Raw genomic sequence first — 25,093 nt, 5'->3', positions numbered from 1 at the left:
GGGGGGGGGGAATGGGCTTGTATAAGAAGCCTGGGCGAGAGTGGGCGTGCGATGCGACGCAGACTATGTAGATACTCCGGACAGAAACGCAGCAACAAATTGCCGTGACGTTGGTGGAGCAGAGAAGACAGAACAATACGGACGGTGTGAATCCCTGTAACTTACGCAGGTCGGGCGGGCCCACGTGTATGCGTCTCGTTCCGAGTATTCTTAGCCATTCGTCAGCGTCGCTCGCCTTCTTTCGCTTTTTCCCTCCTGCTGGCTCCCTGTCTTTGCTCTCCCTCAGCCCCGATTCTGGTCTGCACCACTTCTTCCCGGGGCGTAGGCAGTGCAGGCCTGTCGTCCAGCTGTCCTCTACCGCTGGATGCATCATGCGTTGAACATCGGCGGGAACGAGCAAATCGCTCCCGGCCACTAGCCACCATGCACGACAGACGGTTTTCCTTACGCTGACCTCCCCAGTTTGATCTCGTGCCTCAATAGTTTCAACCTTGGAGTTTCATCCTAAGCGCAGAGTGCTGGTAGGTTGGACCTCGTTCAGGGGAGCGGTTATTCGACCCAATAACATCTTGCCCGACGCATAGTGGTAGCCTTGTGATGCCAAGTGTGAGGGACCCAAGTCTCTCCAGGAAACTTCAGCTTCCCCGAGACTTGATGGTCTGGTGACAACGCCCAGATGATCCCCCACCAGTCGAGACTCACGCTGGGTCTCCCCTGGATGGGGCGTAAGAAACCCGTTGATTCGACGGGGCCTTCGGGTTGCTGCTTTTGGGGATGATCGCCTTCAAGCTGTCTGCTAGAATGTCGCTGAGTGGCCTGATACCAGATACACACTCAGGAGGTGACCGTAATTGACCAACTGTACATCGACCAGATCTCCCGCCAACAGCACGATTGCAAACTTAATTGGCATGGCCTGTGGACTATGAAGGATACCGTTTTGTCCGCTTTTTACTGATCCACTGCGGGTCTCGAACGATCTCGACCCGAGCCGGGTGAGAGGCTCACCACTCGTGAATCCCGGATGGACACCCAGGAGAAGACGCAGCAGAGCGACGGGAAAAGGAGAAGCGGCGTTCGAGACTCAAGCTCTCCAAGCTCGCCACAAAGTCGGGAAATCATTCGTCCCTGCATGGACACAAGGAGGATAAGCGGACGCATCCGAATCCCAAAACGGAGTGCAACCATTAGCGATCGATGGCTCTGCTGACTGCAGACCTGACGTCAAAAATAAAGCCATGGAGGCGCACAACAATAGACGCCTAGCAAGGGCTCCAGCCCGCCTAATCTGCACTAACGCCGAGCCAACGAGAGCGAGGCCGAAGCTAAGGTGCTGCCAACTGTCGCCTGCGCCAAGCCGTGGTCCAGGCAAGTCACCGGCGCGCCTCCTCACTGGCTGCACAGGTTGGGTACGGACTATCCGCAGTCGCAACCCTCGTTGGTGCTCTCCATCATTATTTTAAGCGGATCGCTTCAGGTCTAGACTAAGGTCAGGGATATGCCCTGACCCCACAGTCTGCAGTGATGATGGTCTCTGATTTGATCTGCCCAATGATGGGCACGAGTCTCACCCGTGGATACCATCAACAATGCCTTGGACAATGCATAGTTCCTATCTAGGTCACCCATACTTTTCCCCGAGGAAGTCACGGTCTGAATTGTCTGAAATGACCATTGCTTCCCTGTCTTTCCTGCCTTGTGGCCCAATATGTTTGGTACTATTGGTCGGAAGCAATATCAATCCCGCGGTTAATCCCCGGCTGTACTGCTTCTTTCCGTCTAGGGTAAACCTTTTTGGACATCCTGGGTGAGTATATGCTACCCTGTTGGTACCTAAATTTGATATCCACCGCCCGTGGAGCTGATGATGGCGCAAGCCTGGTTCATCTGAAGTGGAAATTGACTCTGACAGTGTGTGTCCATACGTTTGACATCCAAGTGTCGTGTCCATCAAAACAAACAACATAAGAGCGGTGTGCATCAGCAGCCAGCCATTTGTCACCCATTCTCACAGCAGCTCAAGGCGTACAGCCCGGAAGACCGTGGAGTTCAGTTCCATGATGCACAATATTCGTCCTTATGGCCGTGTGGTTACCGGGAGAGCGCGGTGTGGAGATAGATGCTGCTTGACCGGCCCGCTTGTTGCAATTGCGCAATGACTCAGAGAGGTGCCTCTGCGCTGCACTTAGATTCGGCCGAGTTGCCTGCCTTCATGCTCCCGGATAATCTTATGAGGCCCCTATCCAGGTCATCCAAGTGGATTGGGCGTCCGTGGCCTCTTTCGAGGCAATTGGTGGAATACCCAGATGGCGTTTTCTATGAACTCTAACTTGGATTATAGACTTTGGTATTGAGTCCGGATGCTCTCGGACATAGTCCGCCCTGTTGCGCGTCACTTGCCACGGACCTTGCATTGCTGTCCAGATCAATATCCTTGTCAAAAGTACATGAATGTCAGGACACTGTCGTGGCTGCCAGCAGGCCCTGTTCAATCAGACAATACTCCCAATGACAATTGCCTGCTGCCGATTCTTCGAAATGGAGGCCGCAATCCTGTCTCCTGGCATTCTGTCTGATCAATTTTGGCTAATATTCACCATCTGCTACTGTTTCTGGCTGTTCTGGCTGTTTGCCGGACTTGATGCGTCTCCCAAACCTCTGCTCATCGGAAACATGCCTAGCCCTGGCATTGCTTTTTGCATCATGCACTGCCCCTGATTCACTTCAGAAATACTCCAGGAACAATAATGACCGTCGATCTAAAGCATACTTCCCACTTCCATTTCTGCGGTTACTGACTATGGCCACATCAATCATTCATGGCACCAGAATACGCATGCAGATCAAATCGGACTCCATACCATTGGAATAGAAGCACTGGACTCCTCCCAGCTGCCCTAAGACAGCAAAACAATGCCATACCCAAAGATCAAAGTCAACAAGACAACTAGCCATAATCTCGCACAACCCTCTCTCCCTATTCTATTCCTGCCCTTCAATCTTCCAAGTGTCTCTAACTACCTACCCCTTCCTAAGAGTAAATTTAGTATCGATCAGTTAGATGGAGCTTTACCACGTAATCCCATACAAGGGTCTGATATGTTTTAGATCTGTGATCGGCCAGTAGCAACAGTAAGACATATATCGTCGGCATCGTGGCAGGTAGTAGTGAAACAATAGATCAAATATTCACAGCATTAATAACAGACACAGAAGCGATCAGTCAGTTACTTATCTTGTGCTGCTGCTGCTGTTGGGTAAACGGGCAGACAGTCTGGGATATTTTTGGATTATCTACTGTCTACTTGATTGGTCTGCATTGGCTGTTTTCTTGAACGATTAATCGAAATCGATATTCAATCTGATTAATAATTATGCAGGAGACCTGAAACTTGAGTATATACGTCATATCGGATACTGCTACTATTGACAGAAGTAACTAGTTACTAGCATGGGTCCTTATCGTGCATGATCCGTCACACTGGATAGCCTCGACACCCACAATTACATGATCAACCATCGCATAACAACAAAAGCAAAGCATGACAATCATCAGGCTACCATGGCATGAACGATAAATATCATTATTATCCTGTCCGCATTGCCAGGTACTTAGAGCAAGGTTCTCGACTCCATCTCGAACGATGAGAGATCACATCTCGCCCGCCAGGTCGTGCATGCATGATGCACGTGCAGGGCCATGCGAGGAATCAGGTCCCGCCAGGTGGTCCAGAAACGGACTTAAGCGAGCCGGTGCGCCAGGGCTATAGCCATCTAATGGCCATCAGCCTCTGGGCGAGATCAGCCCCTCTGCAGGGGCAGCGCGGATCAGTGGCGCGATCTATGCGTCCAAGACTCCAACCGGCCCTGTAGGCAATCCAAGGTCCCCGGCGAGCCCCGGCGAGCCCCTGCAAGTCTCTGCAAGTCTCTGCAGGGTGGTGGCGACATTGGGAGGATGGATACATCACATCGTGAGATCCTTAGGCGGTGCTGAAGCCGTTTGGGAGCGAACTATCAACGACAGTGGCAGTGACGGGGACAGCGACAGCTCTCTCAGTCTCGAACCCTGTGGGGGACAGTCTAGATGTCAAGCTGTCGTGCATGATGCCTGGGCGACCAGGGAATGGATGTCGCGCCATGGCTGCATCGAAGATCCCTGTCTGCAAAATTGATAGATCGTGTGTTCTGACGTTGGCTGACAACGTTTCTACTGACTTGTAAATCAGGCCTAGGATCTATTGGCCGGTGTTCCTGACCCGCCAGCAATCTGGCCGACATAATCTACGAAGGACTCATACCCGATCTTCAATCTCCAGGTTTAGCACATCGTCTTCCAGGCTCAGGATCCCCATGGCCCAGCCCGCTTCGGTTGGGGTTTTGGCAACCGTGACGAACCGCCTTTCACCGGTGTCATTTGAGGGCCACTCCCCGTCGGGTGGTGTCCACGTCGAGGCACGCCGGTACGCAGTCGTGTCTTTCCGTTCGTAAGGAGGTCCACGACCTTGTTTCGCAGCAACCCTCCACGCATTTTCACAGCCGCTGGCCATAGTGTTGGCCGACTGCCAGCCGCTCATTTGGGAGAGGTTGCGCAGCCTCGTGACAACCCAGTCTCGTTGTGCGGGGTCGGTATATTGGACCGCGGAGAAGAAAATCGGCACGGTCATCTTGATAAGACAAGATCCGATGGTCGGGCTAAGGCTTCCCACTCCCGGAGTGAATATCTGGGAGTCATAGATGCCGGCGGCAATTCTCCCAAGAGTTTGGGTGTACCCCGCAGTGGCCGGCGCTACGACCTTGGTTGATACCATCATGGCGGGAGGCATCGATGGATGTAGCCGATGTAGGACAGTGCGTCCGGTAAGGAAGTAGCCCCACAGAACCGCTATGGTATGTGTCCGGTACTGAAGGGCCGGTCCGAAAGGCGTTGATATGGGAGGCATGCTGTCGGGAGGCAGCGGCATGAAATAGGGGCCAAGAGCCTGCTCGAAGGTGTCGAAGGCTGCTAGGATACTTTCCCACTCATCCTCCGCGTCACTATACGAGATATGCTCGGGTCCCTCATCCTCGTAGTTGGTAGGCACCGGGAACTCGACAAAGGCAGGCGGAGGGTGTCTTGGTCCACGAGGCGGAGCCATGCCGTAGAATGGCGGCGCACTCGGTCGCGCGCCAGGAGGCGGTTGTACAGGGCCGCCGGTCGGTGGCCCTTCCGGCTGTCCAAGGGGATTTCTTGCGAAACGAGCCATGAAAGCAGCAACTCTGGAGTCGGGCCGCCATTCGGATCCCGTAGCCTTGGCTGCCTTCAATTTTCTCTTTCTATCACGAACGCCAAAGTCCGCTAATCGACCAAGCAAGAGCCACAAATGATCCGCCGAGCCGTAGATGGCATCCAATCGACCCATTCCCGCACGCGGAGGGCACTGTCCCCACTGAGAGTACGGAATGCTGTGATTGTAAGCCTAATGAATGATCAACGAGTTCGGGGGATTCTACTGACAATAATGCGCCACCACTGATGATGCTCTGCATGAAATCCTGCTGTAGATACCACCAATAGAGATCGCACTGTATCCGATAGTTTTCAATATCCTTTCGTGTGAAATATTTGTCATGGTGAGGACGGCCTTGACCCTCGTCAACGTGCCCAAACTCGTCGTAACTCACGGCCCGGCCAATAAGCGTCCCGATGAAGTTATCGTTGATATTCCTTTCCTTTTCGGCGAAGGGGTCGTCTTCCGAGTCTGAATCACCGAAGAAGAAGGGTCCTGCTAGTGAAGGTCTCGGGGGTTCCATTTGTTGCCGCTGAGCCCAGATCCTGCGTCGCTGAGCACGTAGACCACGGGCCATGCCCGCAAAGTCAATCTCGCGCACCAGTTGAGCCGACCCGGCAACATGACTGTTCCACTTGGAATGATCCGCGCCCATCACCTCGTAGTATCCTAGCAGGAGCGTGGCAGCGAGGGTAGAGATCTGCTTGCGTCGAATGGGCAGGCCAACCGCGACGCTGACTCGTCTCAGCGCATAGTGGTAATGTTTCAGGGAAACGGTCGGTGGCGCTTGTTGCAGATAGGAGATATGTAAGCTGCTTAGGGCAAGGATGGCCTGCAACAATGCTTGGTTCTCCAAGGCCTTTAGTGGAAGTGTATAGGTCCAGAGCCCTTGCTGTGCCAGTGGGACTGGGGCGCCCAGCATTGTGGAAGGGTCCACGGGATGCCGTTCAAAAACGGATAGAACCGGTCCGGTGGAGTGGATGAAGTGCAGAAAAATCCGGGCTGTTTTTGGGTTGTTCAAGGGAGAGGAGCCAAAGGTTGGGAAATAAGAGGTAAGGATGTTTGGTTCGTTCAAGTACGTGGTGAATGAGCGAAGCTGCTGTTGGTCGCGATTTGCAGATGCCATGATGAGGCTGAGTTGATTATAATCTTGCACCTGGTTTTGCTCATCAAACTCCTCATCAGACTCAACATCGTAGTAGTCATTTTCAGAATCTTCCTCGGCATAAGACTGTCCCTGGAATACCGCCAAGCGAGGTAATCCCGCGCCGGGCATCCAAGACGAGCCCTGTGCTGTGCCTATATCGGCCCGGTAGCCCATCTCCAAGCCGGCCGACCGCTGTTGATCCAGGAAGGCTAATGTGTCTGTTGGTCCCTGGACCATTTCATATTCCTGTGTTGGGGGCATACGCGACTGCCCTTGGGCTGGGGCTGGACTGGGGTCCTGGAATTCATACGGCGTAGACTGTCTCAAACTTGCGGGCACAACAGGTTTGGGGGCTAGGGTCGGTTGGCCAGACCCGGCTTGCTGAGAAGGTACATGATCGATATCCCCGCTCGGAGGTGGTACAGACCAGGTCTGTGAACTGAAAGTCGCCTGCTGCGAGGTGATGGTGCCAGATATCCCCAACGGGTCCTTGAATACCAGACGCGGCACATAGCCCTTGCATTCGCGTTTGGACTTAATACAGTTATTGCAGATGGGTTTCTCTTCTCCGCATTTTATGCGACGCTGCCGGCAGGCTGTAGGGTTGGTCAATCCTGATTATCGGATGCGCGGATCTGATGTACTTACTCAGGCACCCTGTTTTGGTGCGCTTCTTAGGCGCTTTCTGAGCAGATCCACTTCCTGCAACTGTGTCCGTGGAGTCAACATGCGCTCCAGTTGAAGTGTCAGGACCCGGCACTATGCTTGGGCCACTGACAGATGGGTTCTGTTTGGACTTGCGGGTCTGTGCAGCTTCCATAGTGGCAGGGCGTTGGATGCAGGCTTGCTTCCATAGTAATGAGACCAATAGTGGATAGTCCGAAGGCGCTCAGACTAAGACTTGAATGGTCGCAGCTGCGAGTCAGGGATGATGTGGGTATCTCATGAGAAGAAAGAATCGAGGACGAATAACTGGTGGGGCGACGTTCTGCCGCCGGGCCATGGCGCCCTCGATTGGCCCGAGAGCGTTGCTCTCCGCCTCAGGCATATATTGTGGCCCCTCATGGTGATGGCAGATTGAAGATCATCCCAGAGACAGATTGAGTTCAAGTCGGTTATCGAACCGGAGTGACAGCATTAACCCATTGAATGGAAGAGTTTCTTCTGCGTCAATTCAGTATGGGGTGGGGCCACAATAGCCCGCAAACGCTGTAACTGGGTCATATAGGAAGCATCCTTTCATACAATCACCACGAAAGTGTCATGGGAAGCACGCGCGAAGAGAGCCGGCATAGGAAGCATCCCAGTCGTCGGATTTATAGAACCGAGAGAGGAAGGCAGCACCTGACCTGGCATCTCACTTCGCAAGTCCTTCCCAAACCGGAATGGTCAGCAGCACCCACAAACCGGTTCACCGCCCGACCTAGACGGCAGAAAAGCGGCCGAGTCATTGTCCGCCTTTTATTGCCAGAAATTTTTGGGATTTCTCCTCACTGTCCAGGCCGATATTCCGGATTGCAGACCCCGCCAATTTTCTGTGGGAGGAGCGAATCTGAACTGACGGTTCACTTGTCGCGGATTCGTCGTGCGAAGCGGTTTTTTTTTCACAACGCAACCATGTTCGCCGTTCCAGGCTGGTCTCTCGAGACCTCTGCTCTCAAGCAGCAGGAGCAGCAGACCGACGCCAAATCGAAATCGAAATCGGCGACTGGGGCCAATGGAACCCCTCTGAAGACCAACAAGCGCAAGCGCGAAGATCATGTCACCAAGGGAAACGTGGATGAAATGTACCGTCGGCACATCGAGGGCCAGAAGCCAACTCCCAAGGGCCAGAAGCAGAATGTGACGTTTGATAAGAAGCAAAAGAAGGAACAGAAGCCCAACGGCGGCGACCAAGGCTCCGCGGGCAAGAAGGGCAAGCAGGAACAGACTTCGGAAGGGAAGCCAGAGCCTGCCGCAGAAGAAGGGAAGCCCGCCGGCAAGAAGCAGAGGAAGAACAAGAACAAGAAGCAGGACCAACAGGAAGGAAACCAAGGCGCTTCCAATGACGCCTCGGCCACCGAGTCTTTCCCTCCTGCACCACCCAAGACCGAAGCCATTCTCACCCCTCTCCAGCAAGCCATGCGACAGAAGCTGATCTCGTCTCGTTTCCGCCATCTGAACGAGACGCTATACACGACGCCCTCCGCCAAGGCTTTCGAGCTCTTCTCCGCCAACCCGGAGTTGTTCGACGAGTACCACGCCGGGTTCTCCCGTCAGGTCAAGGAGTCCTGGCCTTCCAACCCGGTTGACGGCTACATCAAGGCCTTCCGCGTCAGAGGGGCGGTCAAAGCTCCCAGGAAGGGAGGCAAGCCTGACAACAAACGGAACCCCATCGCTGCGCTCCCTCGACGACCCAATGGACAATGCACCGTTGCTGACCTTGGCTGCGGTGACGCTCAGCTCGCCCGTGCCCTGCTGCCTTCCGCCAAGAAGCTGGATCTGAAGCTTCTGAGCTATGACCTTCACGCCCCTAAGGACTCCCCCATCACCAAGGCGGACATTTCGAATCTTCCCTTGGCCGACGGCTCCGTGGACGTCACCATCTTCTGTCTCAGTCTGATGGGCACCAACTGGGTGTCGTTCGTGGAGGAGGCCTGGCGAGTCCTGCGCAGTGACGGCAAGGGTGAATGCTGGGTCAGTGAAGTCAAGAGTCGATTTGGCAAGGTGCATCGCAAGAAGGCCCAGATCGGGGCGAAGAAGCCGTTCAGCAAGTCGGAGAAGAAGAAGATCAAGAAGAAGGCGGCGGGCGATGACGACGGATCGGATGTGGAGGATGCCGAGATCTACGCGGAAGACGCTCGTCCGGCCGACAACGACGACGAGACGGACATCTCCGCTTTCGTGGAGGTGTTCCGCACGCGAGGCTTCGTTCTGAAACCCGAGTCGGTTGACAAGTCCAACAAGATGTTCGTGAAGATGGAGTTCGTCAAGGCGGGTGGTGCACCTACCAAGGGCAAACATGCCTCGGCCGCTGGTACGAGTGCTGCTGGACCCGGCAAGAAGAGGTTCATTGACAAGTCTTCTCTCAACGAGAAGGGAATGAGCGCCGAGGAAGAAGCGGCTGTTCTCAAGCCTTGCGTCTACAAGATCCGGTAGATCTGACCGGACGTTGCATGTTATGTAGCCATCTGTACATATGATATCATCGGTCATGGTTTCTGTCAACAACTAAAAGCACGACTGCAATAGCAGTCACTGAGCATGGGGCTGGGAATTCAAAACATTCGAATCATTAGACAAGGTCATTGTTCTTTTCTATCGATACCAAAACAATTACCTGTCCACGCAGGACGACTATTGCTGATATACGCATTGGCCCGTAAGATCTTCATGCCGAAACCGCCTCCTTTATTGGTTCCCGCCCAGTTGCGCCACAGCCCTGCCCATCTCCTCATCATCGTAGATCCGGAAGCCCTTCTCCTTAGTCACACTAGCGAGCTGGACGTTCTTCGCGTCCAGCTTCTCCTCCATGACCTGCTTCAACGTCTTCAGCACCAACGTCTCCGCCTCAGCCAGCGTCAAGGAACGATGATATTCATTCTGCAACTCCGCCTGCGCACCCTCGCTTCCAGACCCGATGGCCTTGGCATCGTATCGGTAGAACGTTCCGGACGGTTCCGCGTAGTATCTATCCCAATAGACGAATCAGCACACACTCACTCACGATACTAGGGTCTACCGCTCCACATACAGTTGCGGACCATCCTCATCAATACCAGCGAGCAGCAAAGCGACACCAAAGGGGCGACTCATGACACTCTCCTCGTCGTCTCCCGTCTCTCCGAACCGCAGAGCCAGGTCACAGATGGCCTGGGTGCAGCTCTCGACTCGCAGCGGCTCGGCGTAGTGGAAGGCATGGTTCTGGCATTCGACGCGGGCGTGCTCGATCAGGGACCGGGCATCGGCCTGTAGGCCGGACATGGCGCAGCCGATGTGTTGGTCGATCTCGACGATCTTTTCGACGGAGGAGGCCTCGAGGAGGCTGGAAGTGACGCGCTTCTCGACACCTAGGATGACACCTTCGGAGGTTGCGACCTGGGTAGGTTAGGTTAGCAGAGTTGTTGACTGTAGTTGATGTAGTAGATATTTGTCGAGAGATTTGTAAAGCAGCGTTTGAAGACATGCGGGATGGATGCACGTACACCGATCGCTGTCGAACCGAGTTTGATAGCTTCGAGAGAGTATTCAACCTGGAATAGACGCCCCTCCGGAGAGAAGGTGCTGTGATCGTATGGTTAGAGACCGGATGGGGTATGCTGCCACGCAGCAGGGGACAGCAGAGGTCGTACTTGATTCCACGGTCTGTCGAGGCACGCTGTTAGATGACCGCATCAGAGGGAGGTCTGACGGAGCTTACCGTATTCGGATCGAGCGATGAACATGGTGAGTTATGTGAAGAGAGTCGAGACAATTAGAGAGATGCAGGTGAGACAGTGAGGAATGGGCGGAGAAGACAAGCGGGGGAATCGATAGAAGTAGGACGGGGTGTGGCAGCAGCTCTTGGGAAGCTCGGGCGAAGCTGTCGCGGGCTACGCAAGTCGAACGAGTGCCTGGCGGAGAGCCCGTGGCTGCCCCAGGCTGCAGTCAGGCATCCACGACGTCTGCTTTGCTTTGGCGGATGGAACCCAAAACGACCGGCTTCGGGATGCTCCCTCCCCGGATTCACGGGAATTGGAACCAGCAATTTGCCTTTTTCAATGGTGTTCTAGTCTTAGGCTGCATGATTGTTCCTCCTTTCCTGACCTTGCGGGACCATGTCCGTTAATGACCGTCGCGCCAGCTACATGAGCGCCCCGAGACCCCGCGTTGCGTCCAACCGCGTCGCCGACGCTGAAAAGCCCGCTCTGCGCAGCGCGGCGTCCCCCTTGCAATCGGAGACCATGGACCATCGCGGGAGCTCTTCGAGCCAGAAGAATAAGCCGACCCGCGACCAACAACAGATTGTGAGCGACAAGCGTGCCGAGCGAATGGCAATCCATACACGAGAGAAGTCCCAAGTCCGAACGAGGAATCTCGTTAAAGAATCCGCCAATGCCAGCAATCGAGGCGAGTTTATGGAGAGATCTCGGTCGAAAAGAGGAGCGAGCCAGACCGAGGGCGCCAGCCCCAATTCTCGCAAGAAGGAGAAGCAACCGGCGGAGAGTCAGTCTAGATCCCCCCGAGTTGCTGCATGTTGAATCGTTCGCTCGCTGACTACAGTGTTGTTCTAGTTCCGTGGAGCCCTCAAGCCTCGTTGATGCCCCATTCTACAGCGCCGCTAGCTAGTCGAGTATCGGTTCCTCCGTTGGCCTCCGCATTGCCCCAGTCGCTTCAACCGACACCGCTCCGCGAGCTTTCCGTCGACGCGCAGGAGAAGGCGATCCTGGAGGACTTGCTATACGTGTTTATGGGCTTTGAGGGCCAGTATATCCATTACCGTGCCTCGTACGACCCATCCGCGGAGAAGGATCGGTTGACTGGACCGGCTTTTCAGTTACCCACGGGGATCGACCCGACTCTCAAGGACCTGACGCAGTCGACATTGACGATCGCGACCCATTACAGCGCGTTAGAGTCATTCGTGGAGGTCCAGAGTCGTGCCGAGTACGGGGCGGTTAGCCATGCACTATGCGCAACGATTCGGAAGTTGCTCAAGGAGTACTTGGTCCTCGTTGCCCAGCTGGAACACGAGCTGCTGAACAACCCGAGCTTTACGCTACATGTTTTACATTTACATCTGATGCCGACCAGCCAATGCTTGGCGCAGCTATACTCCTTAGGCCAGGAACTGCTCCGGCGAAATGGGCTGTTAGACCAAGACCTCGACGAGTCCATTGATGATTTTGACGATGTGGACAACATTCTTGAACAACTCAAGGAGGGTGGAGAACTTTTGCCGGGGGGCATGTCGAAGAGGATCTGCAAAGGCGGCAATGTTCTGCGGCTCCTGACTGAGCGCCTGGCGACCTTCTCGGGCGACCCAACCACGAAGGCCCTCCTGGAAAGGCTGCTTCGGGACGCGAGTCGGCCGTACATGACCATGCTCAATGAATGGCTACATCATGGAGGGATCAAGGACCCACATGGCGAGTTCCTCGTGAAGGAGCAGAAGTGGATCAAGCGTGAGAAGCTCGAAGAGGACTATACAGACGAGTACTGGGAGAAGCGATATACCATCCGCGACAACGAAGTCCCGCCACAACTCGAGAGTGTCAAAGACAAAGTTCTCCTGGCCGGAAAGTACCTTAATGTAGTGCGAGAATGTGGTGGTGTCGATGTTAGCAAAGCAGTGAAAGATGTTCCGAAAACTCTCGACGACCCTCGGTTCCTCGAGAACGTCAATGCAGCCTACACGTATGCCAACGCGTCGTTGTTGAATCTCCTTTTGACGAAGAACTCGCTCACGACGCGCTTCCGTTCTTTAAAGCACTACTTCTTCCTGGATCGCTCCGACTTTTTCTCCTACTTCCTCGAACTGGGAGCATCGGAGCTTCGCAAGCCCGCTAAGAATGTCAACGAAAACAAACTTCAGTCACTTCTGGATCTGGTGTTGCGACAGCCTGGCAGTATCGCGGCCCAGGACCCGTTTAAAGAGGACGTCAAGGTCCGAATGAACAAGGTCGGGCTTACGAAGTGGCTGATGCAGGTTGTGAGTGTTTCCGGTATCGACCAGGATAATCCGGAGGCGGCCATCGAGAAATACCAGGCACCGACGCAGGGTGGAGAGGACGACAAAGACATCCTGGGCTTCGATGCTCTGGAGCTGGACTATTCGGTTCCTTTCCCCCTCTCCCTCGTCATTAGTCGGAAAACGGTTCTCCGGTACCAGCTGATCTTTCGACATATCCTGTCGCTCCGCCACATCGAAACCATGCTGGTCACCTCATGGCTAGACCAGAGCAAGGTGACCGCCTGGAGGCACAAGTCCTCCGACCGGCGATTGGAGATGTGGAAGCGGCGTGCGTGGAACCTACGCTCGAAGATGCTGGTATTTGTCCAGCAGCTCCTCTACTTTTGCACGGCGGAGGTTGTCGAGCCCAATTGGCAGACTCTCATGGACCGGGTGAATGGAACCGATGCAGATGGGTCCGAGGTGACCGTCAACGGCACCAAACAAGTCAATCGCACGGTGGACGAGCTCATGCAGGACCATGTAGATTTCCTGGACACCTGCCTCAAGGAATGCATGCTCACGCAGGCCAAGCTGCTGAAGGTTCGTGCGCAAGCCCTTATGATCGGACTATTCTAACCTTTGCAGATTCACCATCGATTAATGACCTGCTGCACCATGTTTGCGTCGTGGGCGACGTCGTCGCTTGCGCGGGCGCTCGCTTCCGCGGACCCTGACCTGGCCGGGAACAAGGCTGCTGGCTCAGATGGTCGAGGATACGATCCGTCGCGTATTGACAAGCTGGAGGAGACGCTGCGGCGATGCGAGGAGCATTTCAACCGACACTTGCGGATCTTGATGGACAGGTCGGTACATTTCCCATTGTCTGAGGGGATGCTAACGTGTCTAGCTTGAATTACTATGCGGCGACAGAAAGTGTTGTTCTTCTTAAGCTGGCACACGCCTTGAGTGCGATCAGCAAAGAGGACTGAACTGTTTGTCCTCGACTTGGATCTTCCCGCCAGTATCGCGCGATCACCACACCAGATGCAGCCTATAGTATGGCTATACATCCTGAGGGCACGTCCAGCCCTGATACAGCCCCGCCAGCCATAGAGGCCGCGCTTGCGGAGGCCTGAATCACACGACGACTGATTGCTCAGCGTCTCGTCTCGTCTTATATCGTTCAGTTTCTTATTTGGTTCTTAGCAAGGCAGGATGGAGTACTGGCGTGGAAGGACGACTTACGCCGATGATGATTGAATACCCATACTGAATAATGCGCGATATGACTAGTTAGCTATACCATATACTTTATACTTGACAGTTCGGAATGCTCGGGTGTCTCCGCGTCGCAACGCTTACCCAAAGCGTCACTAGGCCTCGCCCAGCTATCCAGACATGGAACATGACAGTGCTATCTATGGTGTAGTGATGTACCACCGCTCGTGACGTGCCGGGATTGTTCCACGGATATATGAACTCGTGTCCCTCATCCATCTTCCACCACCATCACATCCCAACCCATCCCAATTCCAGCCCCAATCATCCACCATCACATCAAAACCAAACACCAACCCACCACCAACCCACCACAAAATGCCCCCTTCTCTCTCCTGGCCCAAACCCCTCTCCCTCCCTTTCTCCCTCCCCATCTGGCTCCCCACCACCCCCAAACCCCTCACCCTCCCCCTCTACAAAAACTACAAAACCTACCTCTCCTACGGCCCCGGCGGCAGCCCCTACAACCTCCTCGGCTGGTTCGGGGTAACATTCCTTCTATACCCATTCGGGCGAAACATGACCAGCACCGCCATCTACGAGCGAAGAATTGCCGCGGGGGAAACTACCTCTTTCATGACCGAGGATATCGATACCTTACTTGGAAATTTGAAGAGGGAACGGGCAACGGTCGGACCGCATTATGTGCCGTAGCGGTTGGTGAGGGAGGGGGAGTTTGCCGGGGGGGGGGGGGGGGGGTATCAAAACGGTAAGCTTCAGTATCTTTTTTTCTGTTACGAGTACTATTATTATCCAAAAGAAAAGATATATCCTTTAGTTACGACAGGGTCAGATGACTAGTGTGTAATACTAGTTATGCTATGTGGGTGTGGAATTAAGATACTAGATACATCCTTCTACGCCCTCGCGACCCGCAACAGTGATATCATCAAACTGGCCGAATCGAAATTGGAACTCCACGCGAACGCCATCTTCCTTGCCACGGAGTCGTTAGTTCATCGGACTGACACCACCAGACGATTACAGGGCGAGTGTGTGCATATCCACCGATTGAAGGATTACTCGTTGCATATGGTCTTGAGTGCGGTGGATTGTATGTTTCTCTTTTTCTCTTATTTTTCTTTATTGGTGTGGTGTTGTAGATGGGTTGAGTGTTTGGTGTGCTCGGTGATTGGTTTGATTACTGGGTTTTTTTGTGGTGGGAGATGTTGGGAGATATGTTCCGTGGGAGAGATGGTACTGACTCCCTGGCATAGGTAAAAAAGTCTTCGATGCGGGCTGGGGACAGCGTCATGCGTTCAGTGGAGTCACGATTCCGAAGGTGTTAACTGGTGGTCGAGGCATTGATCTACCATCTGAGTATGTGTTGATTTATGCACCGCGGACGGAGGAGGAGGTCACCCTGGTGATGGGTCTTATTATGGCGAGTGTGCGGTATTTATCTGGGGCGGAAGTGCAGTGAAGATGGCAAACAGCCAGCAGGACTGGATGAGTATGGTGGTAGACTACGTTGTACCCGAGAGACTAGCAATTTCCCCTCTGTGTCCACTTTGGCAGAATAGGGAGTGGTGGGTGCAGATAGTGCAGTGGAGACTTAATGCGTTCTCAGACAGTCGTGCCTCGAAGATATTTCATCCATAGTAATAGTTATCACTGACAATGGGCGGGGACACGCACTAGCGGGCCTAACGGCCCTAACCGCCCGAATAGCCCCCGGCAGCCTCCCCCTACCCGAAACTGAACCATGGTTCTGGGTTGCCGCCAACTACTCGCGCTTGTGCCCATGCCTTTCCTTGTCAGACCCGACGGCTTGGATGCTTTAATCTCAGGCCCCTCGGACACCCTTGACGTGCATGACCTCCCTGTCTACATGCATGGGTGGTGTCGGAGAATATCAGTGCCAGCGCAAGGCGCGCGCTTGGCACCAACCGAATGGAGCCCACGGGTCGGCCATTTGTCCCCATCACAGCCACCAGTCCGCGTTTCATGTGTCACCTCTGCGGAGCCGACAGTTCATCATCCCAGCGCCTCTGCGCAACCTCGAGGCCTCGATCGAGACCGGGCACCGCATAAGCGACAACCTTGCTCCTTGTCGGGTCGGAGATGGTGACGCGAGTGGCCGGTCTTTTACTCGAACCGGTATGTCTAGGGACTCCGCATCCGTTTAGGCCCCGATCATCTGTCGCTCAGTTGGACTCGGAGCCAATGTTCCATCGCCACGAGCGATGTCATTGGCGCGTTCTTCAGGGGCGGTCGCACGCCAAAAACTTTGCCAGCCTCGACTCGAACCCGCATCTCAAATGGCTTTGAGTCGCGTCTGTCTCGACTCCTCGAGCCCTTAGACCACGGCGCGATACCAAAAGGAGCGGTGAAGTGGATGCCATGGACCGTCATAATGTGTAGCAAAAAATCCTGCAATAAATGGTGCGGGCCGCTGGCAGACTTAGCACCCTCGACGTATCATTATAGTCGCTTACCCGTGCTTCACCATCATGAACAAATGACCCCACTCGATCCCAGTACTGATGCCGTCATATAAGGAGTATAGCGTCTCTGAAAACCATCAAGTAGGACTGTAGGGGTAAGGCAGTCGCCATGACGGGCTGGGGCTTCAGGGTGACGGCGGGACGAAGCCAGGACTCCCGACGGTTGTGCGTTGACCTCCAATGGATGCGACTGGTCCTGCTGACCCTAACTTTGAGTCTTGACTGGCTCCTTAGGTGGAGCTTATTTTTTCATCCCCCTCATGTCCCCCTTCGCCCGTTCTCCGCGGGCAGATATGGGTCATACAAGAGGGGATTCTCGTACTCTATAAGCGGCTGAACATAGTAGCGCGCTTGGATTAGTTCCGTGCTTCGTTTCCTGGCATACAGCTCTGTGCAATGCAATCGCAGTGACGTGCTGGACCGGCTCAAAAACAGCCTTACCTCCCACTGTCACTGGCTGAACCATAGTGTGGCTGCCACGTATTCTTAGCCTGTGGCTTAGAAGTCAATTACTAGTACTTGGCTTGGCCCATCCGACAAGAGGTTCCCAAGAGCCTGCGCAGGCACCAAGCGAGCCTAGTACCAACAACAAACTCTCTGCGCCCCGGTCGTTGCGAGGAAGACAGTGCGAATCCTTCGCCCGTATGGACAAGCGGGCAAGCCGAGAAAAGCCAGAACCACTGTACAACCGTGCCTGCCACACTTGTCGGTCGAATCCTTAGGGACAGCCCCAGGGGTCACTCTGGACTGCTTATATGCCTGAATCTGCCGGCATCGGTGTTTGTCTCCGGAAAGCACCATCGACCCCTCCTTCTCCTGATTTGTAGAAGTAATCTTCCCGGTGCATAAGCAGGCATGCTTTAGACCCAGGCACGGCATCCCCCAGCAAGCGGACATGGATGATCCTCAATCCGATTTTGGTTGCTCGGGAGTGTTTCAGGCTCGCTCTGCCAATGGTATTCACCTTTGCCTCTCTGCACCCAAGCAGATGCTGGGTCCTGCACTGGGCGGAATTTCCCACCGTCCGCACATTTTAGTACGGATGCTGAGTCCCGCGTACTCCCCCAGTTCGTCCGATAGGGCGAGATACACACGCTTTGTCGGGCCCAGTGGGATTTTATCACCCTCCTATTTTCGGCGCCGCATCAACCGCTTTTGAGACGCACGCTGAACACCCGTCTTTCGGTGCCCCTTCTCCACAAGATCAAGGCACTTTCTGTCATGAAATTCTTTTCCCACCCATCAGCACAAGCATCGCAGCCGATTATACAATTACACTGGGAACAGAGCCACAATGACGTACCCAGACTGGTGCCATACCCTGTACTGTTGCCAGGAGACTGACCTTTCCTTTGTCGTCAAGGAGCCCTGACTCGCAAACGGAAGAATTGGATGAGAAATATCGCCACACCATATCCATCCATGGGCGCGAATACCAGAAGTATTCGATTGATAACGAGATATCCTTTCAGCCAGTCGACGACGTACAGCTCCAGAATCTTGCGTCCGGAATGAGTCGTGGCTAACTTCCTTGTCATTAGGACGAAGCGGACCGGCTCGACCTTCAACATGATGTCTTCAACGAGGTTTTCGATGGCCGGCTGATATTCCCACCTATTCCGCAACCCCGAAGGGTTCTTGACTGTGGCCATGGTGCTGGGTCCTGGGCTGTCGAGGTGGCAGAACAATACCCAAGATGCGAGGTCGGGGCCGAGCAGTGAACCTCATGATCTTTCGAGTCACTAACGGCATCGCCGACTAGATAACCGGTGTTGATATATCTCCTCATATGAACTCGGACGGTGTACCGGAGAACCTGTGGTTTCAAGTAAGGTTTCTCCTATGACTTCCGAGACAAGTCTCTGAATTCGGATACATGTCTTGTCGCCAATGCGTCGTGTCGTGTCAGGTCTGGCAACCGCTGACAATTCATGTTATAGGTCGACGATTTGAATCGCCCCTTTACCTTTCCCTCCAACCACTTCGATCTCGTTCATTCAAGAATGATGGCAGCGGGTATCAACCGATCCAGATGGCCATCATATATTCGAGACATTAAAAGGTCCGGTTTCTGAAGGAAGACTAAGAGCCGTGCATATGAAAATAACTAAAGACTGACATCAATTTGACAGAGTGTTGAAGCCGGGTGGTTGGGTCCAGTTGGTCGAAATTTACTTCAACGTTCAATCGGATAATGGTTCGCTCACGGAGAAACATGCGTTGAGAAAATGGAGTACCCAATTCATGAGATCTATTGGGGATGTCAAGGATCTTCGTATAGGCACACGGCTGAGAGACCTCTTGCTAGCAGCCGGGATGGAGGAAGTTGAATCTAGAATGATTCCTCTTCCCCTTTCTGCTTGGTCTAGCGGTATGTTCATGGTGGTCAACTTCTGTGACGAACTCCTAACCTTGAAGTAGAAGCGAAGATCCGAGATATAGGTGCAGCCAACCGCGAAAGCGCCAGACAACTGCTTCCTGCACTTGCACTTTACCCACTGACTCAACGCCTGCACATGCCGCATGACCAGTTTCAGCAGTTGATTGACCAAGCTCAGAAAGAGGCTAGCAATCTAAGCTTGAAAGCCTATTTCCCCTTGTAAGTGATCCACAGGCGTACTCGAATTGGATGCTGACGAGTCAGGTACGTTTGTATCGGACGGAAGCCATTATAGAGGGGTTTAGGGCTCGAGTAGTGGTCTCAGGGCGAGCCTGCGTCACGGCAGATCAGGGAGTCGCTGGCCACAACGAAAATTGGCGTTTTTGGACATAGAAGACTGACTTCCCCGTTAGAATTTAAAATTGGCTGGACAATGGTCAGTCGAAAGGGATTTCCTCCAACGCATTATTGGCCGCAATCATTTTGCCTTAGATTGAGCAGTCAGGTCCAGTTCCATTATACTGTCACGCAAATGCTCCGAATGTCTTCAACACTCAGGATCAAAAGAACCCGACCAGCGTCAAGGACGTTTCTTTCTGGCAATTATTCATAGTGCCCATGCCCCACAACCCTCCTAGGCAGCCCCATTCAATGGACTAGTATGGATCATCCAGCCTCATCATCCTAACGGGGCTGACAGGGTGTTGGCGTATACTGAGATAACCTGACCGGTTGGACTGACGGACAAGTTTCGAGCTTCCGACTAGGCTTGGCTTCACCTAGATCAAGAAAGACCATGGCGAGACAGCATGCTGATCGTCCAAGTAGCCGGGTGGGTAGATGGCTGAGAGAAAGGAAAAGCAGACAATGCTATTATTGCCGACTAACAAGGCGGGTATGGTCCAGTAACACTAGGAAACAGACCCGCGAGAGGAGGGGACTGCCCGGTGTGATTAGGGTGGCCCAATTCGCTCATCTCGGGAGACTGGGCGAATCTTGAACGAGTCATGAGACCAGGGAACTAGGGGCTGAACTTCCAACGCTGGAACGGCCACGAAAGGGCGAATTCAAGGTCCAGTTGTACGCAAAGAGGAATCAGGAGCAGCAGAAAAAGAAAGGTGAGAAAGAGGGAGGAGGAAACAGCGTTTCGGGAACGGAACCAGAGCCACGGGACCTGTGCCTGACCACTGACTGACTACTGACTCGCCATGAAAATCGCCCCGAGATAAGCCCAGGCCCAGACTCCTCCCAGCAACCGCGTCAGGAACCAGACTCTCCTGGTTTCTTGCTACACGAGGGACCAACAATATCCTATCTCGGAGCCTGTTCTACGCCGTCATTGCTGAGGGTGCATCCTGGATTCATTGATCTCATGTCGCTTCTGCTGGGGTGCTGGGCAGTGACGCAATGGAGAAGCTGGCCTTCCTGACCACAGGAATGTGCCTCCTTGCGAGGATGCCCGGGCATGTGTCTCGCTTTGCTACTACGATAGGATGGTGCTTAGTTGGTGTTTCCACTTCCCGCGTCGCCTGTGGCCTGCCACCATCGTCCCAATTCGAAGCACTATGCCGCGCAAATCCCATGATACCCGAGAGGATCGTCAGGAACCATAGAAAATTGCCCATATGAGTTGATTGGTGTCCACTGGATGGTTCGTGCCAAAAGAATATCACCCTCGTCTACGGAGTACAGGACCTCCTAACCTCCTCATCGGGTCGACACCCTCCTGCTATGCCGGCGGAATAATTTCTAACCATCGGTGACCCGCTTTCACGATGGATCCAATGGGCTGGGGTTAGAAATGGCAACATGCCGCTTAATTAGTGGGCGAAGGCTTCTCCTCACTTCTACGGCGTCGTCGCGCCTACCCCCAAGGATCTGATACATCGAATTGACTGGGATTGTGGGATCTGGTAAGCATTAAATGACATCCTAGCAATAGAGGTGGCTTGTCGTTCGTCGCCAAACTTAGCAGCCCCCTTTTGCAAATGGAATCCAACCAGGTCTGACATTAGGACGAACAAGTCGGATGCTAGTAGACCGCGACGTAGGGGGCGCCGTAGCCACCCGTTAGAGCCTCCATCTTGATCACCGTCGAATTGGCGCTTGGGCGCTTATGGCGGGAATCTCAGTTGCCTGGCTGCCTGATAATTGCCTGATCCCCCAGGCAACAGACGACTACCCAATCGGGTAAGCACCCGCGGGGATTCTGAAAAAGTTGGCCGCCATTCGATCATCAACTCCCCGACTCCTCATCACCGTCGCAGATCACAGTGCACGTCTGGACTCAACATGCCTTCCACCTACAAGAGGGACAAGCCGTGGGACACGGACGACATTGACAAGTGGAAGGTATACAAACCCACTCTCCACGGAACAGAAGTCAGAAACTAACTTGCAAATTTGCGATCAGATCGATCCCTTCAACGCCGAAGACAATGTCGCCGGTAGTTTCGCCGAGGAATCCTCCTTCGCCACTCTCTTCCCCAAGTACCGTGAAGTCTACCTGAAGGAGGCATGGCCCGTCGTAACCAGAGCGCTCGAGAAGTTCGGCATCGCCTGCACCCTCGATTTGGTCGAGGGCAGCATGACGGTCAAGACGACGCGGAAGACGTTCGATCCTGCTGCGATTCTCAAGGCCCGCGATTTGATCAAGCTGCTGTCGAGAAGTGTGCCGGTGCAACAGGTGAAAACGCCCCACATCTCAATTATCCTGCTAGACTCTCCACTAACATACCTACCACTTGATAGGCCCTGAAAATCCTCGAAGACGACGTCGCATGCGACATCATCAAGATCCGCAACCAAGTCCGCAACAAGGAGCGCTTCGTCAAGCGTCGTCAACGTATTCTCGGCCCCAACGGCTCCACCCTGAAGGCCCTCGAGCTCCTGACCAGCACCTACATCCTGGTGCAGGGTAACACCGTGGCGGCGATGGGTCCCTTCAAGGGACTCAAGGAAGTGCGTCGTATCATCGACGACTGCATGGCCAACATCCACCCCATCTACCACATCAAGGAGCTCATGATTAAGCGCGAATTGGCCAAGGACCCGACTCTGGCCACGGAATCCTGGGACCGTTTCCTGCCTAACTTCAAGAAGCGCACCCTGTCCAAGCGTCGCGTCCCGTTCAAGATCACCGACAAGTCGAAGAAGGTGTACACTCCTTTCCCGCCGGCGCCGGAGAAGAGCAAGGTGGATCTGCAGATCGAGTCGGGCGAGTACTTCCTGTCCAAGGAGGCCAAGGAGCGTGCGCAGAAGGAGGAGGTGATGGAGCGCCAGCGTCTGAAGCGCGAGGAGAAGATGAAGGAGCGCGAGAAGGCCTTCGTGCCGCCGGAGGAGATCGAGGCCGCCGAGAAGAAGGAAAAAGCCAAGAAGGAAAAGAAAGACAAGAAGAAGCGCAAGCGGGATTCCGAGGCCGCCGAGGCCGACGGCGACGATGCCGCCGAGCGGAAAGAAAAGAAGAAGAAGAAGAAGTCCAAGTCGAAAGAGGATGCATCGGATGGAGAGGCGTGATGCCACTATCCTCTTCTTCTTCTTCCCTTCCCTTTTTATTCTCTCTTACGTCGTTGCTTCGGTTTCCCCTTGTGATTACTTTCGAGATAAGGCGCTTAGGCATAGCATGGGCTGGAGTTTCTTGTCTTATCTCTTGTTCTTCCACTATCCTCCCTTCTGTGTCTATCTGGAGGGAGAGAAGAAAAGCTTGTATGAGTGGGTCTGGTCATTGTATACTTTATATTTAGTGTGGATGTTAGTACTACTGGGTATTGGATATGTGACATTAAGATAACTAGATATGATTGTATTGCCATTTACCACAGGCCGAGCTGAGTGTTCTGCTCTCTAGCATCATCTAGGATATCTCATAGATCAAACAACCTTCACAACCCCATAAAAATCATAAAATCGAAACCATCATCAACCCCCCACCAACCACAAATCCACCGAACTACCCCCAACCACCTACTCACTCCCCTCCACCTCACTCCCCCCTTCCAAAAAAACCATCTGCTCCCTCCTACTCTCCTTCAAATCCAAACAAAGCACCAAAAACCCAAAACTGGCTACACTCAACGCGAAGAGAAAATAAAACGGCATAGAACTATTCTTGGACGGCGAGGCATCGATAATAGCGCTGGAGACGAGGGGCCCGATGAACGAGGAGGTCTTGCCGATGATGCTGAAGAGGCTGAAGAAGAGGAATTCGTGGCCTCGGGGGGTTACTTCTGAGATCATGATTTGGGAGTAGCTGTACCATGGGCAGACGAGGAGGCCGTAGAAGAGTTGGTAGATCTGGTGGAGGAGAAGGGGGGGTGTTAGTGGGTTTGGGAGGGAGGGGGGGATGGTGAGGGGGAATGGGGGAAGTGGGATGGAGGGGGCCGTACCCAGACTTCCCAGAGATGATGGAAGCCGAAATTCTGTGTCCAGATACCGATCATGCCCCAGCCGTCGAGGAGGATGATGGCGATGGCTATTAGGTTGAACATGGTTTTGGTGCTTAGGTTGTAGCGCTGTTGGGCGTACCAGAAGGCGTAGATGCCGATGGCCTGGTTGGTTAGTGGTGGCTCTTCTTGTGAAGTGGGTGGGTGACTTACCTGCGCTGCGATGCCGACTAGGAGTAAGTAGGTCAGCTGGAGCGTGTTATAGGATACAATGCTGTTTTGCAAAGTGGAAATAACAGTCACGGTCGTGTTGAGGGAGTCGCCGAGGAGAAAGTATCCTATGTCTTGTCAGTGGCCCACATCGATAATCAAGACACCGAAGCAACCAAGAACATACCGATCAGATATATGACGCTCTGCTTGAGCTTCCATACCTGCTTTCCCGCATGAACGAGCTGCTTCAACCCAGCAACAATGATATTATTCCCCTGCGGATCTTGTCCCGGCCGACGCTTCTCCAAAACGAACCATGGTAACGACACGAGAAGCCAAACCCCACTGGCAAATGCAATCAGGACACTCAGACCCCAGTTATTGTTCGCCTCACTAGCATCAACATGCAATGCAAACATGATCCCCACAATGACAGCCAGCACGAAAAGTTCCCCGACCGACTGAACGTAGAAAGCAATGTTCGAGAGCTGACTGCGCTTCATTGTATCAGCATGATCATATTCCTCGCGGGAGATACTGCCAGCGACGTATTGCTCGGCCACTTCCTTCATCTCCTTTGTGTTCCGGGCGAGGCCGGGAAATGCTGCCGTCCAGAACGTCAGCGTGGTCTGATACGCGATCAGCCCCACGATGTATAATCCGACCCCGACGTGCCATTTCTCTGCCTCGTGTACGCCCAGCCAGGCAAATCCAATCGCGTAGGCGACAATTGAAAGCACAATGAGGATATTGGGTCTCCAGTTGCCAAAGTCCGCGAAGCTGCCGATGATGAGGAAGAGGACGACCTGGATGGCGAAGGAGATGCCATTGCTGAGGAGGACGATGCTGTCAATGGATCGCTGTTTTCCTGCAAAGTAAAGGGTGCCTTGGTCGCCTGCGGCTTGGGAGAGAAGATTCTGACAGGCCGTGGGGGCGAAGTCGATAGCAACTGTTAGCGTTTTGGCTCGCGGGGTGATCCGTGGATGAGGACAATCTTACTGAATAGTGAGAGGCCATTGTTCCCTATATAATAGCTAAATGGGCGGTTTAGTACCCACACGAGGGGAATCTGTAAGTGACGCACGCATAATAAGCCCAGATCTCCCATCTGGTGGTGCGGTATTGGTCGTCAATTAAATCCGGTGCGACTCGTTGCTCGACATCACTCTCCGGATTCACTTCTCCCACCACATTGACGTCGCCGGTTTTGCGCATCCCTTGGGAGGACGCAGGCCGCGAAGTCGAGCTACGTGAAGCCATCTCCATGGTGGTGGGCATGGACGTGAAGACGGATCTGCCCCGCGCGTGTTTCTGCGGGGACAAAATGTAGAGAGATAAGCTCCGG

The 25,093-nt window shown here is 53.8% G+C and overlaps 11 protein-coding genes across 11 annotated transcripts; 7 read left to right on the top strand and 4 right to left on the bottom strand.

The window, feature by feature from the left end:
* Positions 1-2,598: 2,598 nt before the first annotated feature.
* BO80DRAFT_426742 (uncharacterized protein) lies at positions 2,599-2,948 on the top strand. The gene has a single exon (XM_025719844.1). It carries the CDS (start codon positions 2,642-2,644, stop codon positions 2,870-2,872), a length of 231 nt encoding a protein of 76 aa, XP_025573537.1. The 5' UTR covers positions 2,599-2,641; the 3' UTR covers positions 2,873-2,948.
* A 1,180-nt stretch (positions 2,949-4,128) lies between these two features.
* On the bottom strand, positions 4,129-7,443 carry BO80DRAFT_141208 (putative C6 finger domain protein). The gene is made up of 3 exons (XM_025713688.1): positions 7,063-7,443; positions 5,495-7,010; positions 4,129-5,442 (listed from the first exon to the last, which is right to left on the bottom strand). Exons 1-3 carry the CDS (start codon positions 7,232-7,234, stop codon positions 4,293-4,295), a joined length of 2,838 nt encoding a protein of 945 aa, XP_025573536.1. The 5' UTR covers positions 7,235-7,443; the 3' UTR covers positions 4,129-4,292.
* Positions 7,444-7,904: 461 nt separating this feature from the next.
* On the top strand, positions 7,905-9,684 carry BO80DRAFT_426740 (25S rRNA (adenine645-N1)-methyltransferase). Its single transcript, XM_025719843.1, has one exon. The coding sequence runs from the start codon at positions 8,032-8,034 to the stop codon at positions 9,550-9,552; it is 1,521 nt and encodes a 506-aa protein (XP_025573535.1). The 5' UTR covers positions 7,905-8,031; the 3' UTR covers positions 9,553-9,684.
* pup2 (proteasome core particle subunit alpha 5) lies at positions 9,625-10,961 on the bottom strand. The gene is made up of 5 exons (XM_025719842.1): positions 10,814-10,961; positions 10,746-10,758; positions 10,599-10,677; positions 10,148-10,491; positions 9,625-10,084 (listed from the first exon to the last, which is right to left on the bottom strand). The coding sequence occupies exons 1-5, from the start codon at positions 10,836-10,838 to the stop codon at positions 9,805-9,807; spliced, it is 741 nt and encodes a 246-aa protein (XP_025573534.1). The 5' UTR covers positions 10,839-10,961; the 3' UTR covers positions 9,625-9,804.
* Positions 10,962-11,107: 146 nt separating this feature from the next.
* On the top strand, positions 11,108-14,427 carry BO80DRAFT_385939 (gamma-tubulin-complex subunit SPC97). Its single transcript, XM_025717003.1, has 4 exons — positions 11,108-11,598; positions 11,667-13,648; positions 13,694-13,911; positions 13,956-14,427. Exons 1-4 carry the CDS (start codon positions 11,211-11,213, stop codon positions 14,035-14,037), a joined length of 2,670 nt encoding a protein of 889 aa, XP_025573533.1. The 5' UTR covers positions 11,108-11,210; the 3' UTR covers positions 14,038-14,427.
* Positions 14,428-14,845: 418 nt separating this feature from the next.
* On the top strand, positions 14,846-15,749 carry BO80DRAFT_456775 (uncharacterized protein; the record flags this gene model as incomplete). The annotated part of the gene is made up of 4 exons (XM_025722192.1): positions 14,846-14,976; position 15,114; positions 15,167-15,380; positions 15,544-15,749. The coding sequence occupies 4 exons, from the start codon at positions 14,846-14,848 to the stop codon at positions 15,747-15,749; spliced, it is 552 nt and encodes a 183-aa protein (XP_025573532.1).
* Positions 15,750-15,789: 40 nt separating this feature from the next.
* Positions 15,790-16,430, top strand: BO80DRAFT_141050 (uncharacterized protein). Its single transcript, XM_025713686.1, has one exon. The coding sequence runs from the start codon at positions 16,032-16,034 to the stop codon at positions 16,395-16,397; it is 366 nt and encodes a 121-aa protein (XP_025573531.1). The 5' UTR covers positions 15,790-16,031; the 3' UTR covers positions 16,398-16,430.
* Positions 16,431-17,702: 1,272 nt separating this feature from the next.
* Positions 17,703-19,619, top strand: BO80DRAFT_495022 (class I SAM-dependent methyltransferase). The gene is made up of 8 exons (XM_025723920.1): positions 17,703-18,072; positions 18,137-18,257; positions 18,315-18,476; positions 18,536-18,601; positions 18,714-18,835; positions 18,906-19,144; positions 19,195-19,372; positions 19,418-19,619. Exons 1-8 carry the CDS (start codon positions 18,068-18,070, stop codon positions 19,446-19,448), a joined length of 924 nt encoding a protein of 307 aa, XP_025573530.1. The 5' UTR covers positions 17,703-18,067; the 3' UTR covers positions 19,449-19,619.
* A 619-nt stretch (positions 19,620-20,238) lies between these two features.
* Positions 20,239-20,973, bottom strand: BO80DRAFT_426734 (uncharacterized protein). The gene has a single exon (XM_025719841.1). It carries the CDS (start codon positions 20,776-20,778, stop codon positions 20,524-20,526), a length of 255 nt encoding a protein of 84 aa, XP_025573529.1. The 5' UTR covers positions 20,779-20,973; the 3' UTR covers positions 20,239-20,523.
* A 414-nt stretch (positions 20,974-21,387) lies between these two features.
* BO80DRAFT_410937 (KRR1 small subunit processome component) lies at positions 21,388-22,978 on the top strand. The gene is made up of 3 exons (XM_025717948.1): positions 21,388-21,505; positions 21,567-21,839; positions 21,905-22,978. Exons 1-3 carry the CDS (start codon positions 21,446-21,448, stop codon positions 22,667-22,669), a joined length of 1,098 nt encoding a protein of 365 aa, XP_025573528.1. The 5' UTR covers positions 21,388-21,445; the 3' UTR covers positions 22,670-22,978.
* Positions 22,979-23,116: 138 nt separating this feature from the next.
* BO80DRAFT_410933 (MFS transporter) lies at positions 23,117-25,054 on the bottom strand (the record flags this gene model as incomplete). The annotated part of the gene is made up of 6 exons (XM_025717947.1): positions 24,833-25,054; positions 24,748-24,782; positions 23,933-24,697; positions 23,749-23,873; positions 23,539-23,700; positions 23,117-23,446 (listed from the first exon to the last, which is right to left on the bottom strand). Exons 1-6 carry the CDS (start codon positions 25,024-25,026, stop codon positions 23,117-23,119), a joined length of 1,611 nt encoding a protein of 536 aa, XP_025573527.1. The 5' UTR covers positions 25,027-25,054.
* Positions 25,055-25,093: the final 39 nt, after the last annotated feature.

Source organism: Aspergillus ibericus (assembly GCF_003184845.1).
Source record: "Aspergillus ibericus CBS 121593 unplaced genomic scaffold BO80scaffold_30, whole genome shotgun sequence".
NCBI lineage: Eukaryota > Fungi > Ascomycota > Eurotiomycetes > Eurotiales > Aspergillaceae > Aspergillus > Aspergillus ibericus.
Note: the sequence above shows the minus strand (reverse complement) of the source record. Positions and strands in the feature narration are given on the sequence as shown.

What these genes read in the sequence shown, in the direction of transcription:
- BO80DRAFT_426742 (XM_025719844.1), top strand. Translation starts at nt 2,642, where the DNA reads ATGCGTCTCCCAAACCTCTGCTCATCGGAAACATGCCTAGCCCTGGCA.
- BO80DRAFT_141208 (XM_025713688.1), bottom strand. Translation starts at nt 7,234, where the DNA reads ATGGAAGCTGCACAGACCCGCAAGTCCAAACAGAACCCATCTGTCAGT. An exon ending in CACCAAAACAGGGTGCCTGA is followed by an intron (nt 7,011 to 7,062) that starts GTAAGTACATCA and finishes CCAACCCTACAG; the next exon opens with CCTGCCGGCAGCGTCGCATA. An exon ending in ATCAGTGGTGGCGCATTATT is followed by an intron (nt 5,443 to 5,494) that starts GTCAGTAGAATC and finishes TTACAATCACAG; the next exon opens with CATTCCGTACTCTCAGTGGG.
- BO80DRAFT_426740 (XM_025719843.1), top strand. Translation starts at nt 8,032, where the DNA reads ATGTTCGCCGTTCCAGGCTGGTCTCTCGAGACCTCTGCTCTCAAGCAG.
- pup2 (XM_025719842.1), bottom strand. Translation starts at nt 10,838, where the DNA reads ATGTTCATCGCTCGATCCGAATACG. An exon ending in TCGGTTCGACAGCGATCGGT is followed by an intron (nt 10,492 to 10,598) that starts GTACGTGCATCC and finishes TAACCTACCCAG; the next exon opens with GTCGCAACCTCCGAAGGTGT. An exon ending in GATGAGGATGGTCCGCAACT is followed by an intron (nt 10,085 to 10,147) that starts GTATGTGGAGCG and finishes CTATTGGGATAG; the next exon opens with ATACTACGCGGAACCGTCCG.
- BO80DRAFT_385939 (XM_025717003.1), top strand. Translation starts at nt 11,211, where the DNA reads ATGTCCGTTAATGACCGTCGCGCCAGCTACATGAGCGCCCCGAGACCC. An exon ending in CGCAGGCCAAGCTGCTGAAG is followed by an intron (nt 13,649 to 13,693) that starts GTTCGTGCGCAA and finishes TAACCTTTGCAG; the next exon opens with ATTCACCATCGATTAATGAC. An exon ending in TTGCGGATCTTGATGGACAG is followed by an intron (nt 13,912 to 13,955) that starts GTCGGTACATTT and finishes TAACGTGTCTAG; the next exon opens with CTTGAATTACTATGCGGCGA.
- BO80DRAFT_141050 (XM_025713686.1), top strand. Translation starts at nt 16,032, where the DNA reads ATGGTTCTGGGTTGCCGCCAACTACTCGCGCTTGTGCCCATGCCTTTC.
- BO80DRAFT_495022 (XM_025723920.1), top strand. An exon ending in AACAATACCCAAGATGCGAG is followed by an intron (nt 18,477 to 18,535) that starts GTCGGGGCCGAG and finishes ATCGCCGACTAG; the next exon opens with ATAACCGGTGTTGATATATC. An exon ending in CCTTTCTGCTTGGTCTAGCG is followed by an intron (nt 19,145 to 19,194) that starts GTATGTTCATGG and finishes ACCTTGAAGTAG; the next exon opens with AAGCGAAGATCCGAGATATA.
- BO80DRAFT_426734 (XM_025719841.1), bottom strand. Translation starts at nt 20,778, where the DNA reads ATGGGCAATTTTCTATGGTTCCTGACGATCCTCTCGGGTATCATGGGA.
- BO80DRAFT_410937 (XM_025717948.1), top strand. Translation starts at nt 21,446, where the DNA reads ATGCCTTCCACCTACAAGAGGGACAAGCCGTGGGACACGGACGACATT. An exon ending in ACGACATTGACAAGTGGAAG is followed by an intron (nt 21,506 to 21,566) that starts GTATACAAACCC and finishes ATTTGCGATCAG; the next exon opens with ATCGATCCCTTCAACGCCGA. An exon ending in GAAGTGTGCCGGTGCAACAG is followed by an intron (nt 21,840 to 21,904) that starts GTGAAAACGCCC and finishes ACCACTTGATAG; the next exon opens with GCCCTGAAAATCCTCGAAGA.